The 16,326-nt window shown below is 49.0% G+C and overlaps 1 protein-coding gene across 10 annotated transcripts in view; it reads left to right on the forward strand.

Annotated features, from left to right (window-relative positions):
- LOC119971764 (coiled-coil domain-containing protein 73-like) overlaps positions 1–16,326 on the forward strand; it is a 335,430-nt gene that overhangs the window by 307,969 nt on the left and 11,135 nt on the right. For 7 of the 10 annotated variants that reach the window (XM_038807840.1, XM_038807834.1, XM_038807833.1 and 4 more), the window contains 2 exons: positions 2,631–2,850; positions 5,901–7,487. In XM_038807840.1, coding sequence (XP_038663768.1) covers positions 2,631–2,850; positions 5,901–7,487 — 1,807 coding nt within the window. The remainder of the gene's footprint in view (positions 1–2,630; positions 2,851–5,900; positions 7,488–16,326) is intronic. The other 3 variants (XM_038807836.1, XM_038807837.1, XM_038807838.1) reach the window with 3 other exon arrangements.

Here is a 16,326-nt window from a genome sequence, read left to right on the forward strand (position 1 = left end):
GAGAAATTTCTTCAGCCAGAGAGTGGTAGGTCTGTGGAATTCATTGCCACAGAGGGCGGTGGAGGCCGGGACGTTGAGTGTCTTTAAGACAGAAATTGATAAATTCTTGATTTCTCGAGGAATTAAGGGCTATGGGGAGAGAGCGGGTAAATGGAGTTGAAATCAACCATGATTGAATGGTGGAGTGGACTCGATGGGCCGAATGGCCTTACTTCCGCTCCTATGTCTTATGGTCTCTCCCAGTTGCAGATCCTTGTCTGTCTGGCCCAGGTCAGAATTCTTTCCTGGCCCTGGTATCTTCTAGGTTTTCGATTATGGCCCTTGGTTGTTTCCTGGCCTTGGGCTTTGGTCAGAGTGACCTGTGGGCTCTGTCTATTTCTGGCGGCTAGGGGAAGCTGTCTCTCCCCATCAAGTTACCCAGCATTTGGGCCACATATTTTGCGGGCTTCCTGCCATTGGTTCCCTCTGGTAGGCCGATTATGCTTAGGTTCTGGTGCCACGATCAGTTCTCCTGATGCTCGACCTTTCCCCTTAGCATCCCTTGTGTCACCATTAACCTTGCCAGTGTGGCAATCAGTTTGGTTCGCTTTGATCAGTTGAGGCCTTCTCCAACTCTCTTATGGTTGCGCCCTGGGTCTCTAGCCGCCCCTCTGCCTTTTCCAGGGCTGTCTGCAAGGTGATCAGTGCCTCTGCCACCACCACCTTGACCGTTGCCTTCATCTCTGCTTTGATGCTCCTTGAGCTCCTGGAGTTCCATTGTAAGGAACTCCCCCCATCCGTTCGTCGGGGAGGGGGAGCTCTGTGCGCGGTCTGGTGGTCCTTCTCGGACAGGCGTGGCCGGGGGCCTCGTCGCCCCGTACGCTTGCTGTCAATTCATCTCCAGGCTTTTGCTGCCTTTCCCGTCCTTTCGGTCCCTGGAGCTGCTGCTGCTTAGCATATCTAGTCCTGGAAGTTGGAAGAGGGTGATTTCCTGATTTTAGGGGCCTATTTTGAGCTCAAAGTGCCTAATTTCAGGTTTTTTGGAGGAGAGCCACCTTTCGTGTATCCGTTCAGCCCATCACTGCCACCGGGAGTCCCGATAGCTAGCATCACTGGCCGTAGTCCGAATTCCATGTATTTACGGGTGGAGGGGGGAGAAACAGAATGTCAGCAAGTTGAGTATTCCCTTGACCATCCAATGCTACCACATTACATGGGCATCCTGAGTTGTCCTGCTTGCACCACTGTCAACATGGTCTCCCCCGGCTCCTTCGAAATGATGTCATCCACACTGCATCCCTGTCCCCATCAGTGGCTGGCATCCGGTCTGTGATGTGGGGAGCCTCTATCCTCACCACCTGCTCCTTCTAACTGGAGTGCCGGAAGCTGTGCCACCAGTGTTAGCGATAGGCTCTGTGAACCCTGTCCTCATTCTCCTAGTGGGGTCTACTGTGGGTCTCCTCACTGGGTGAGCCTTGTGCTGTCCTGTGACAAGGGTGGAAATTGGTTGCATGGTGAAGATGTTCGTACTATGTACGCATGCGGCTTTATACTCAGAGATGGGTGTGCAGGCAGGTCCTACAGATGGGAGTGAGCGACGGATGTTTACATTTGTTCTCACCTTAGTTGCTGTGTGATGTGGAGCCTGGGTTCTACACACCGCTTTTGACAGGGAGTTGGTCACGTTTCCTGGCCAGGGGACAGGATGGATGGTATCAGAGGCACAGTGGACAGGCACAGCTTGGATCCTCAGGGGTGGGCCAGCTGATAGTGTCACTGGTGAGGCTTTTACTCTGAGAGGGGTGATGTGCCAGCTAGGGTATTAATGACACCGATGCATGTGTCATTGATTTGGTGTGAGCTCTACTAATCCCTTGCTTCCCCTGTGATTCTGAGGAGTGCACTGAGGAGTACCGACACCTGGTGGGCAGAAATTGAGCATGATACAGCATGATTTCTCTGCGGCCTACGCAGACGGTAACATTCCACATCTCTTCCCCAGCCATGGGACTTAGTCCGGATGGGAAAATTCCATCTTTTAAAAAAAATAATCTATATTGTCACAAGTAGGCTTTCATTGACACTGCAATGAAGTTACTGTGGAAAGCCCTGAGTCGCCACATTCAGGCACCTGTTCGGGTACTCAGAGGGAGACATTCAGAATTCTCAGCTGGTACAGGAATTGAACCAACGCTGCTGGCCTTGTTCTGCATCATAAACCAGCTGTCTAGCCCACTGAGCTAAACCAGCCCCATCATCTTATGTTAAGGCTAATATTTATCCATCAATCAACATCATCAAAATAGATTTAGCGCATTAATGTTTGTGGAATCTCAAAAGTACAAAAATCGGCTGCTGTGTTTCCTATCAACTGTAAAGCGTTATGGATCATAAAACCCATCATAGAAATGCAAGTTTGTTCTTTATTTATAAACCCACAACCTTCTGACTCCAAGGCAAGACAGCTAACTACTGAGTCAAGACTGTCATCAAGCAAAGTACAAATAGATTACAAGATGAAGTGATGAGATATGTAATAATAGAAATAGTAAATTTAAGTTAGATAATAAATTGACAAGACTGAAGTTTTTGTTTCATGTAAGTATAATCTAGTGTTAAAAGCTGGTTGCTAACTAATGTTTCCCTACTAGAATAATTTAGAGCACTTTGAACAGCATACAGCACAGAAACCACCAGGACAACAGACCTGTGTGAAAGAGGCCTTAATAGTTAATGACAATAAAGTGAAGGAAACAGGAATGCACAACACCATAGAAGAGAAAATAAAAGATGAGTTCATTAAGCGAGAATTCAAAAATCAAGAGATCAGCAATTACAGTGAGTGTGAAATGGTCAATGCCGATAATACAGGTACATCTTAAACATAGAAATAACATCAACAACCTCTCAAATAATCCTGTTTGTACTTTTTGTTATTTCTGAAAGCAGTATCTTATTTAGTATCAGTGTAGAAGGATTGATGACTGGAAGAAGATGTTGGATTGGTGACTGTGGAAGAACAAGGGGGATTGGTGATTGTGGAAGAACACGTGGGATTGGTGACTGTTAAGAACATGGGGGATTGGTAACTGGGAGAACAAGGGGGATTGGTGAATGTGGGAGAACATGGGGGAATTGGGGACTGGGAGAACATGGGGAATTGGTGGCTGGAGGATGATGTAGGAATGTTAACTCAAAGAAGGTGGAGGGTTGCTAACTGGAAGAACATGAAGGATTGGTGACTGAAAGAACATTGGGATTTGATGAATGGACACATTTCAGAGATATTGTATTATAGATATTTGGTGCAGTAAGGATACGTCTGAGTGTGTATGTGACTGCTGAAGTCATGTTTTCAAAATAAATCCTAGTTTGTAGACAACTAGGTTTTGGAGGCAGGGATGCACTTTAAAGCATTGTAAAAAGCTTGGGCTAATGGAACGTTGTTTGGATTAAGGGGATTCCTTGTGGAGTTAATTAGATTTCAGCTTGGTAAAATGATATAATTACTGGGATGAGCCAAGGTATCGGGCATTTTGCAGGAAAGCACTGTTAGTTGCGTTTTAGATGGAGATGCGAGCAGAAGTCAAGCATCTCAGTTCAGTTGAAAGGTATATCTGTAGCTAGATTAGCAGATTATTTCCAAGCAGTTAAAAATAGTGTAATTAGGAGGTGAGATGAAAGAAGCTGAAGCAGCTTCTGAAGAAATACAGACATATTTTCTGCATAGTTCTGACAGGATTCAGATCTTTTCTTTAAAGTAGTGTTAGAGGAGCTCTCTTTCTCAGAGAATATCTCTGTAAAACAGGTATTCCTGAGGGTCAATTGTATTTAACAGTGGATTGAGAGCTGATGTGGTTTTTTTTGTTGTTTGATTGGGAATAAAGATAACAATTAAGGGTTACTGTATTCAAGATTAATTAGCATTGTTTAAGGGATGTTAAAGATCTTTTAATACAGTGTTAGTAATAAAGATTGTTTTAATATATCATGTCCTTTTTTTTCATGATATCCCTCCTGGAACGGGGTCTCTTTTCCTCACAGTCTCACACAATCCTAGCCACTGTTGGTGTCTGGTCCGGTATCGTAATAGTGATTGTTGGCTGTGGAAGAACATGGGGGTTTACTGACTGTGGAAGGAGATGCGTAATTGCTGACTGCGGAAGAACATGGGGGCTTGCTGCTGTGGAAGAACATGGGGGATTGCTGCTGTGGAAGAACATGGGGGATTGCTGACTGTGGAAGAACATGGGGGTTTGCTGACTGGAAGGACATGGGGGATTGCTGCTGTGGAAGGACATGGGGGATTGCTGCTGTGGAAGAACATGGCGGATTGCTGACTGTGGAAGAACATGGGGGTTTGCTGGCTGTGGAAGAACATGGGCGTTTGCTGACTGTAGAAGGACATGAGGGTTTGCTGGCTGTGGAAGAACATGGGGGATTGCTCACTGTGGAAGAACATGGGGGATTGCTGACTGTGGAAGGATATGGGGGATTGCTGACTGTGGAAGGACATGGGGGATTGCTGGCTGTGGAAGAACATGGGGGATTGCTGGCTGTGGAAGAACAGAAGGGATTGATGACTGTGGAAGAACAGAGGGGATTGCTGGATGTGGAAGGACATGGGGGATTGCTGACTGTGGAAGGACATGGGGGATTGCTGGCTGTGGAAAGACATGGGGGATTGCTGGCTGTGGAAGGACATGGGGGATTGCTGGCTGTGGAAGAACATGGGGGATTGCTGGCTGTGGAAGAACATGGGGGATTGCTGGCTGTGGGGAGGCAGTAGCATAGTGGTTTTGTCACTGGACTAGTAATCCAGAGAACGATGGTAATGCTCTGGGGACACGGGGTTGGTGGAATTTTAATTCACTAAAAATCTGGAATTAAAAGACTAATGACGATCATGAAACCATTGTTGATCGTTGTAAAAATCCATCTGGTTAACTAATGCCCTTTAGGGAAAGAAATCTGCCGTCCATACCTGGTGTGGACTACACATGACTCCAGACCCACAGCAATGTGTTTGACTCTTACATGCCCTCGGGGATGGGCAACAAATGCAGGCCCGGCCAGGGACGCGCACATCCCATGAACAAATAAAAAAAAACATGAGGGATTGCCAGCTGTGGAAAAGCCTGGGGAGTTCTGGCTGGAAGAACATGGTGGATTGGTGACTGGAAGAACATAGGGGATTGGTGGAAGTAAATTTTCCCAGCAATATACAAGCTAGTGTAATTTTTTTTGTTAGCTGTAGTATGATACTTCCCCACATAATGGTAAGTGATAACCCTATCCTCAAACATGAGAGTAAATGATTAGCAGGATATATGCTACCCAAGAGGCGTGTGGCTTCCTAGAACTTGGGGAAATACCATGAATTCTGGAAACCCATGTAATTCAGGCACACCCCCATGCAGAACCAGACCAATGCCAGGGTTAAATGGAAATTAAGAACATTGAGAAATTGAGAGCGAAGAAACTTGTTTAGAGAAAGATTGTGAGATGTATGTAGTGGGTGGAGGGGTGTGGAGATATGTATGGGAAATGAGAAACAGGCAAATAAAAAAATTGAGGTACTACAAGAGCTACACAGAAGAGAAAAAAGGACATAGGCCGTCTAGAAACAATTAGAGTTCGAAAGAAGCGGAGATTAATGTGATTTTAAAAAAATATATGTTTGATTGCTTTGTATCTGTTGCATTGCTATGGGACATTAAAATTATATAATGATACATAATGTGCTACATAATATGCTTTATTGTTATAAAATAATGTACTCACTGACTTACCTGAAACCTAGATCCACTAGTTTAAACATTATTTACTTATACAAACCTGCATTGAATAAATCGTGGAACTGAAGATATTGAAATGTGCAGATCTGCTTTCAAGGTTAATCTTGCCTTTTATCATAACAGTTACAAACAGTAATGTATTGCCACCAGACACTGCGAAGCCAGCTGCAGAAATGCCAGAAAAAACAACTGATAATGGGGCCCTGTTTGTGAATGAAAGACAGTACACCAGTGTATCAACTGTGAACATTAATGTTGGAGAGCCCAGTGACATTCAGCAGGATGAAATAAGAAACACTTGCTATGATGCAGAGTCTGCAAGTGCAAAACTCAAGTCGCAGTGCACTTCTGTCTATTTGGCAGAAGTCCCAGTGAAAGGAGGAAAGATGCTCCCAGACAGTGCTGATGCATTAGGTGTCTGCAGTGCAGATATAGGTCAGCAGACAGACTCCATCACACATAAATTTGATGGAGGCAAAAGTGAAGCAGTTTATGATACGAATGATAAGACTAAAACCACACAGTGTGACAAAGGTGTCTTTATAAATGAACCACCTAGGACTGAAGCCAGAGCAATCCCTGGCACTGATGAGATTCTCGCAAGGAAAGTCAATGCAAATGAAGTAAGACAGGATACTAACCAAACTCAGCACCAAAGTGTTTCTGACATTGTGTTTCAACCAGTAACACATGAAAATAAAAATGAGCGGCAATCCAGTTTACAACAGGACGAACACCGCAGCCAAGCAAATACTCTGATGGAAGGAAACTGTACTAGCAGCAATATAGTCGAATGCAATCAATTTCATAAATCCTGCAGTAAATCAGATGTCAGTTCCACAAAATTACCCACTGACCAGTGTAATCAATGTGTTCCACCATTTGCAGCCTGTAAAATTAACCGTAGTGTTTATGTCGACACTAAACCCCAGTCAGGCATTTTGGTTGAAATAAGGGATCTGGGGTCCATGGAACATGAGGAATATATTACGACGGAAATAAGTAGCAATGCACCAAGGAATCTTAGAACTGATGATCAGCAGAAAGAACCGCATGACCTGGAAACTGTCATTTCTAACTGTGAAGCAATTGAAGATTTGCAGGCAACTATGTCCATTGAAAAACCTTTGGGAAACCTGAAAAAACTGCATGGTAATTTGGCACAAATCAATGACTATTTAAGTGTGACAAGTAGCCATTCACTAAACTTCATTACTAAAGTTGACCATAGTATGGTTTTAGTCCCAAACTCTCAAAGTATGGAGAAAGCTAATGGCAGTGCAAATGATTCTGAAGCTACTGTGGAAATTCAGCAAGCAGCAGTTAGTAAAATGGATTTACACGCTGAAATACCAGAGGCGAGTGGCTCTTCCAAGATAACAGAAAATGAATTCAAACCTATCATTATAGGTACTTCAGTTAATCCAATCGCAACCATCACTTTAGATCATAGGAATACAACATCAACTTCTGAGACAGAGTCCGTAAGCAACAAAGCAGCGACAAGCCAAAGTGGCTGGACATTTTGTGGACTACCTATTTTAGATTCTGGCAAAGGAAAGGATATGCTGAACAAAGCCCCAGCATCACTCCCAATGTCATTACCAAGGGACAAATTGGAGGCTCCTGTTATTAACAGAAGATTCCCTTCAGCATTCACTTTTCCAAGAGAAGTCGGTGAAATTAGTTTGAAAAGCTCAAATGCAGAAGGTAATGTCTTCTTTTGACAATCCAAAATGAATGACGTCAGAGTTATGGTACTAGATTAGTAATCCAGGGGCCTGAATGAATAAACCAGACATGAGTCCAAATCCCATTATGGCAACTAGGGAGTTTAAATTCAATTAAATAAATCACTAATAATGACCATAAAAACATCAGATTGTTGAAAAAGCTAATATACTTTAGGGAAGAATAATCTATTGTCCTTTCCCAGTCTGGTTATAGTGACTTACTCAGATCGACGGTAATGTGGGTAACTCTTCACTGCCCTCGGAAATAACCTAACTAGCCACTCAGTTGTATTCAAGATAGCTCACCACCACCTTTGAGGGAAGCTTTAAGAATTGGCTCCACCAATAAACTTATCAGACACAATAATTTATTAAACTATTTACAGAGTGCTTAAAACAGTCTTTCCATACGTAGCTTTAGCATCCAACTGCCGGGATAAGTCTCAACACGTCCCAATGAAATCCCAATTCCGTCATTGATTGCACTCATGGGCCACATGACTCCTCCCTCAGCGAACGTCCCTTAAAGGGGCTAGCTACTACAGGGCAGTAAATAATGGCCTCCTCAAGAGTACCTGCATCATATTTAAATGAAGAATAAGAAAATGTGATTGGATAGAATTTGAACAATTGGATAAAATAACTTTGAGAATTGAATGATTCAACCAATGACTAATAGTAATGAGGTTAATGTATGTATGGCAAGACTTAATTTTCTCAATTGCTGAACCACCAAAGTTATTTTAATTGTATTTTCCAGTAATGAAATAGAGATCATCACTGTGTCTATTATTAGTCATTAGTAGTTATGCAGTCATTGATTGCAGTGAGAGAAAAAAACATTGGGCCTTAACTTCTAACGGCCAGGGCATATTATTTGAGGGGTGGGGGCCTTCGGAGATTCCCAGGTAAGGTTTGCACAGCAATTGCCTGGGAAATGTAAGTATCCAATGGAAGATTGCCCTGCATTGGGGACCATCTGAAAATGCAATTGAAATTGGCTGAGGTCCAACTTGAAGGCATCTCCCTCACACACCCCCAGGGTTGGCCTAAACCGTCCAGGGCCTGACCATTGCCCCCCACCGACCACCACTCACCCCCTGCTACAACCACATACCACCAAATGCTACCCACTTACCTTCTTCCTGGCTTGAGAAAAAGCTTTAAACTTGACTAGATGTTTTTTATTCATTTGTTACGATCCCAGTTGATGTTATAACTGGATGGGAAGATCCAAGAATGGAATACGGGTCAAAAGACTGGGAGGGATTCTCCAGTCCGCCAGTCTTGTTTTCCTGGGCGGCACGGCCTTGCCTACAGTGGGATTTGCTGTTCCCGCCACCAGCCATGGAGATTCCCCATTATGGCCACCCCTTGCCACCGGGAAACCCACAGGCATGGCTACGCTGCCGCCAGCGGAGCATCCAGCCCTTGCATTTTACTTTTTTAAATAAAGTGGGGAAGAACAGAATCACAAGACCGCTAACTAGTTTTAACAACAAGAAAAAGCATTTATATATAAATTATAATACAATACTCCTTTACTCCCCCCTTAACTTAACAAATACACACAGATTTAAAGATTAACATGAATTACAAAGTACATATTCAACTACATGGTCTCATTAACATAAGAAGTCCCTTTTAAGCACACAGCATGATTGTGGTCAGATACACACTCTGCTCTGAAACCAAGATAGTGGGCGGAATTCTCCGCAAGGCCCGACGCCGTCGTGAAACCTGGAGAGGTTCACGACAGCATTGGAAGCCTCTCCCGGCCCCCTATTCTCCCCTACCCGGGGGGATAGGTGGGCCGTACCGGGAAACTCGGCGGCCGGGCCTTGTGCCTGGCTTCAAGGCCCGGCGCGCCAAGAATGACACCGCGGTGGAGCCTAATGACGTCAGCCGCGCATGCGCGGGTTGGACAGCTCAAACTCGCGCATGCGCGGTTTCCGTCTTTCCCCTCAGCCGCCCCGCAAGACGTGGCGGCTTGATCTTGTAGGGCAGCGGAGGGGAAAGAGTGCGTCCCCTTGAGACGCCGGCCCGATGATCGGTGGGCACCGATCGCGGGCCAGTCCCCTCCCGAGCACGGTCGTGGTGCTCGATCCCTGATCCCAGGCCCCACACTTACCTGGCGCGCCATGTTCACGACGGCAGCGACCAGGTGTGGTTGCCGCCGTCGGGAACGGCAGGCCGCTCGGCCCATCCGGGTCAGAGAAACACGGCGGCCCGCGTTTCTCCGAGCGGCGTGTCGGAAAACCGGACACCCCGGGCGAAATTCTCTGCGGACCGACGTGACGCCCATTTCCGGCGGGGAAAAGCGGTGCGGATGACTCCGGCGTCCGGGCCTTCTTTTAAGCCGGCAATCTCCGTTCCCGAAAAGGCCAGCAGCGGACTGACGCGATACGCGTCAGTTTCACCAGCTGCGGAAGTGGCGAGTCCCGGCGTTGTTTGGGGGGGGGAGGAGAGAGAGACCCGACGTTGTTGCGGGGGGGGGGGGGGGGGGGGGGGGGAGGAGAGAGAGACCCGGTGTTGTTTGAGGTGGGGGAGGCGAGAGAGACCCGCCGTTGTTTGGGGGGGGGGGGGAGGAGAGAGAGACCCGCCGTTGTTTGGGGGGGGGGAGGGGAGAGAGACCCGGCGTTGTTTGAGGGGGGGGAGGAGAGAGAGACCCGGCGTTGTTTGGGGGGGGGAGGAGAGAGAGACCCGGCGTTGTTTGAGGTGGGGGAGGAGAGAGAGACCCGCCGTTGTTTGGGGGGGGGGGGGGAGGAGAGAGAGACCCGGCGTTGTTTGAGGGGGGGGAGGAGAGAGAGACCCGGCGTTGTTTGGGGGGGGGGGGGAGAGAGAGACCCGGCGTTGTTTGGGGGGGGGGGAGGAGAGAGAGACCCGGCGTTGGGGGGAGGGAGAGGGGGAGAGGGAGGGGGGGAGAGAGAGGGAGGGAGGGGGGCGGTTGCGGCGTTGAGTTGAGAGGAGAGGGGAGAAGGGGGTTACCTGCATTGAGGGGGGGGAGGGGGTTACGGCGTTGAGTTGGGGGGAGGGGGTTACCTGCGTTGAGAGGAGAGGGGGGAGGGGGTTACGGCGTTGAGTTGAGAGGGGGGGGAGGTTACCTGCGTTGAGAGGAGAGGGGGGGGTACCGGCGTTGAGAGAGAGGGGGGCGGCGTTGGAGGGGGGTAGGGGTGGTGGGGGGTGGGGGTGGTGGGGAGGGGGGTAGGGGTGTTGGAGGGGGTAGGGGTGGTGAGGGGGTTGGGGTGGTGAGGGGGGTAGGGGCGTTGGAGGGGGTAGGGGTGGTGAGGGGGGGTTGGGGTAGGGGGCAGCAGCGTGCAGAGGGGGGGCGACGGATGGCTGGTGCCAACGCACAGTCGCCCCCTCTGCACGCCGCTGCCCCCTACCCCAACCCCCCCTCACCACCCCTACCCCCCTCACTACCCCTACCCCCTCACCACCCCTACCCCCTCACCACCCCTACCCCCTCCAATGCCCCTACCCCCCTCACCACCCCTACCCCCCTCACCACCCCTACCCCCTCACCACCCTACCCCCTCCAACGCCCCTACCCCCTCACCACCCCTACCCCCTCCAACGCCCCTACCCCCCTCCCCTACCCCCCTTCCCACCACCCCTACACCCCTCCAATGCCGCCCCCCTCTCTCTCAACGCCGGTACCCCCCCCCCTCTCAACGCCGCAACCCCCCCCCCTCAATGCCGGTGCCCCCCCTCTCAACGCCGCACCCCCCCACTAACGCCGCACCCCCCCCCCACTAACGGAGGAAGGAAGGGGGGGGGAGGAGGAAGGAAGGGGAGGGGAGGAGGAAGGAAGGGGGGAGGAAGAAGGAAGGGGGGGAGGAAAGAAGGGGGGTGGAGGAAGGAAGGGGGGGAGGAGGAGAGAGGGGGGGGGGTGTGTGGGTACCGGCCTTCAGAGGGAGGGGGGGGGTGTACCGGCCTTCAGAGGGAGGGGGGGGGTGTGGGTACCGGCCTTCAGAGGGAGGGGGGGGGTACCGGCCTTCAGAGGGAGGGGGGGGGGTACCGGCCTTCAGAGGGAGGGGGAGGGGGGGGACCCGGCGTTGAGAGGGTGGGGGGTTGCGGCGTTGAGGGTGGGGGGTTGCGGCGATGAGGGGGGGTTGCGGCGTTGCGAGAGATGGGGCGGCGTTGGAGGGGGGTAGGGGTGGTGGGGAGGGCGGTAGGAGTGGTGAGGGGGGTAGGGGCGTTGGAGGGAGGTAGGGGTGGTGAGGGGGTGGTTGGGGTAGGGGGCAGCGGCGTGCAGAGGGGGGGCGACGGTGCGTTGGCCCCGGGCATCCGTCGCCCCCCCCCCTCTCTACACGCCGCTGCCCCCAACCCCCCTACCCCCCCCAACGCCGCAACCCCCCCAACGCCGCAACCCCCCCCGCACTCGCAACCCCCCCCGCACTCGCAACCCCCCCCACTCGCAACCCCCCCCCCCCCCCACTCGCAACCCCCCCCCGCACTCGCAACCCCCCCCGCACTCGCAACCCCCCCGCACTCGCAACCCCCCCACTCGCAACCCCGCCCACTCGCAACCCCCCCACCCACTCGCAACCCCCCCCCCACCCCACTCGCAACCCCCCCACTCGCAACCCCCACCCCCATTCGCAACCCCCCCCACCCCCCCCCACTCGCAACCCCCCCCCACTCGCAACTGCCCCACCCACCCCCACTCGCAACCCCCCCCCCCCCACTCGCAACCCCCCCACTCGCCCTCGGACACTGAACGGCGTCAACCATCATCAAAGGTTGACGCTGTTTTAAAGCTACTCTGTTTTTCGCCGACGTGGCCATGGGACTTCGGCCCATCCGGGCCGGAGATTTGGTGAAAGAAAAAAATAATGAAATCCCGCCGGCGCCAGCTGTTTTCAGAGGCTGCCGGCGGGATTTGCACAACGCCGGTTTTTGGCCGGTCGGAGATTTAAAAACCCGGCGGGAGCGGGATTAACGCCGCTGCTGGCCGATTCTCCGACCCTGCGTGGGTCGGAGAATTTCGCCCCCCATTTTCGTGGGGGTGGGAGAATAGCGGGAGGTGCCGGAGCGGACCTCCCGCTATTCTCCCACCCATCGTGGTTGCGGAGAATCGCGGCCAGTGTCTTTGGTTTTCTCCTCAGAATCCCCCCAGATGATTGTCACATGAGCGTTTCTAAACTCTACTTTTTAAATCGTCTCTCATAATAATTCTGTCAGTTTGCATTCCGAAATCCAACCAAGTTTTCCAAATTACACTTTTAAATAAAAGTGCTGTATCCATTCTATGATTCCGCTCCACTTTTAACAAAGCATCCAGTCCAGGATTACACACCAACCTCTTTAGCATTTCTTGGTCTTGACTACTGTGCAAACTGCTCACAATTGCTTTAACTTCCAATTTCCAGACTGTATTGAAATGACATCAAACATTTCATCTACGACTGAAGTCTGTTGTCCCTATTTAAATCTAGTTACTGCGATTGTCTTTTTAACTTAGTACACGTTGTTTTATTTTACCAGAATTCTTCTGAATATTAATTTGGTCTCTGTTCACTTAACTCCAGACTTCTTAGACAGTCTTTCTGTCTCAATCCCTTGGTTATCTGGACTGTATCTTATTCCTCAGGAAGCTTGCATCTTTGCAACTCCCTTGCTCTGTCCAGCTTCTCCTGCTCCAACTGCTCTGGCTTCCTGTTAAAACTAAGAATAAAGGAAAGCCCTTCCCTCTGGGAAGTGGACCCCTGTTGCTAAGCACTGACTTACATCTATTTATTCTTCACACCGTAGCCCTCTCTATGCGCAATAGAAACATAGTGGGAACTTAACCAACCCCCATACAGAGAAACACTTTGTCCAGCATGAATCTAACTATAAGTTTTATCCTTCCAGGCATAGAAACACTAAATTAAACACACCTAAAACTGTACCTTATTTCTAATGTTTACTAATACAAATATAAATCCTTTAAAACTACTTTTGTTTTCCTAACACATTTAGGGGATGTGGGCTTTGTTGACTAAGCCAGCATTCATTGCCCATTCCCGTTCCTTGGGAAGGTGGTGGTGAATTACCTTCTTGAACCGCTGCAGTGGCCGTGGGTTTGGAAGCTGAGCAGTGTGGTGAAGAACATTAGAATTTGCTGCCAAGGAGCCCCTAATGCCACATTGGTGCAGTTGACTGAACCTTGCACTCTTGAGAAGCCTGTGATAGCTGCAAAATATTTGAATCTAGCAGCCTGGCTATTTCTATTGAAAACAAACCTCACCTAGTGATGTGCCTTGCTGTGGGGGCATCTGTGACCTTTATGCATATATGTGCTGTGGATTGCAGAATGCTGCACAGGTTCCCTGCTGATCCTGGCGACGATCTGCAGACAAAGAAATTGAGCACGGTGGTCACTTTTAAAGCCACTGGCAAGGGATAGTCATGGGGTCTTAGGTCTTCACGAAGAATATGGCCGATATGATCCACCAGAGTTCGGGACAAGCACAAACATGCGCGGCATTGTTTCCCACTCATTTGTAAATAAGAGAGTAGTGTGGTGGATTGCCTCCATTATCAAGGTCTCTCCTTTTGTTCTTGCTCTGGCTCCCCTTATCTCTGGACCTCCCCCTGGAGCTACACTTGGCATTGCCTCTCCTTCCTTCTCCTCCATTGTATTAGAATCCTCAAAAAGGCAGCATTGAGCTCCGGATCCATAATTGATTTATCCTTTTCTCTGAAATGAAATTGAACACATTCATGATTAATGAATCAACAATCTGTTATCAGTAGTAACTGTAATGGTCTGTCGTGATTTGTTCTCTACTTGCCGTGTTGCTGATGTAGCCTTGTATCTGAGGTGCTAACGCACATTGAGGTAAGCAGTGGTGTAGTGCTGTCCGGGAGTGCCGCTCCAGCACCTTCAGTTTCAAACTCAATGCAACCCGCCAAACCTGGACATTCAAGTGAATGATATGAAAAATCCTGCAAAGCTGTTCAGATTCAATCATCGGCTGTTTCCTCCCTGCATTTGCTGCTGATAGGTTCACTAATGAGTCTAATTCCCCATTTCTACCATGACTGTAGACAACATTGTCTCCCTTCCCAACCACCCCCTATCTATGAGTCTTCATGCGACCCAACCCTATTGTGCCACAGTAACACACTCCACTCCTTACCTCCTCCAGAGACTGTATGCATCTCTCCCATTCATACATGTGGTATCCCATTCACTCTCTTGTTTGTCAGTGTTTCGGTTTCCCTTGTCGAACTCCAGCTTCCCACCCCTTGATCTCCGCTCTGCCTTCCATCGTTCTTCCTCCACCCCCTTTCAAAGCCTTCCTCTCTTGCCTTCCATCACATTTGCAAATCACTTAAATCTGCCTTCTCGTTCTTGATCCTTTTATGAGTGGGAACTGTTTTCCCTATCTGTCCAGCCCCTTCATGATTTTGAACACCTTTATCGAATCTCCTTCTTCTCTCTAAGGGAAACAGTCCCAACCTCTCCTAATAACTGACAGTTCTCATCCCTGGAAACATTCTTGTAAACCTCTTCTGCACCCTCTCCAATGTGTTCACATCCTTCCTATAGTGTGGCACCCAGAAATGTACACAATACTCCGCTGAGATGTAACTAGTGTCTTGTGTAAATTCAGCATAACCTCTTGGCTCTTCTACTCTTTTAATAAAGCCTATATGCTGTCTTAACTACTCTCCATCTGTCCTGCTACCTTCAATGATCTATGCACACATACACGCGGGTGCCTCTGTTCCTACACCCCCTTAAGAATTGTATCCTTTAGTTTTTTTTAAAGATATTTTATTCCCAACACATGTGATAGAATCATATAATTTAGAACAAAGAACAAAGAAAAGTACACCACAGGAACAGGCCCTTCGGCCCTCCAAGCCCGTGCCGACCATGCTGCCCATCTAAACTAAATTCTTCTACACTTCCTGGGTCCGTATCTATCTATTCCCATCCTATTCATGTATTTGTCAAGATGCTCCTTAAATGTCACTATCGTCCCTGCTTCCACCGCCTCCTCCAGCAGCAAGTTCCAGGCACCCACTACCCTCTGTGTAAAAAAACTTGCCTCGTACATCTCCTCTAAACCTTGCCCCTCGCACCTTAAACCTATGCTCCCTAGTAATTGACCCCTCTACCCTGGGGAAAAGCCGCTGACTATCCACTGTCTATGCCCCTCCTAATTTTGTAGACCTCTTATCAGGTCGCCCCTCAACCTCCGTCGTTCCAGTGAGAAAAAAACGAGTTTATTCAACCACTCCTCATAGCTAATGCCCTCCATACCAGGCAACATCCTGGTAAATCTCTTCTGCACCCTCTCTGAAGCCTCCACGCCCTTCTGGTAGTGTGGCGACCAGAATTGAACACTAAACTCCAAGTGTGGCCTAACTACGGTTCTATACAGCTTTTACAGTGCAGAAGGAGGCCATTCAACCCATCGAGTCAGCAGGAAATCAAATAAAATGTGGCCTTGGCAGGGAGAAACTCCCAGAGGCCAAAATAAAACCAAGTGCCATTGAATAGCGGGGTGTTTTTCGGCAATTGAATGCCCAAACGCAGACTTTAATAGTTGTGTGCTGAATCGAGCCCGTTTACTATGTTTTTCTCCCCACAGATGCTGCCTGACCTGCAAAATTTCTGGATTTCCCCATGTGATTCACCTGTAGCCCAATCCCACTTTTCTGCTTGTTCAAACTTTTTTGTTGCAGTATTTTTCTCATTCAGTTATCTAATTATCTCTTTAACGAAGAGCACTTCAATAATGGCTTGTGGCAGTTAATTCCAAATTCTCACTTCCTTCTTTGTGAATGTATTCTTTTTAATCTGCTCTTTAATT

This window comes from Scyliorhinus canicula, chromosome 9 (genome assembly GCF_902713615.1).
Source record: "Scyliorhinus canicula chromosome 9, sScyCan1.1, whole genome shotgun sequence".
Taxonomy (NCBI): Eukaryota; Metazoa; Chordata; class Chondrichthyes; order Carcharhiniformes; family Scyliorhinidae; genus Scyliorhinus; species Scyliorhinus canicula.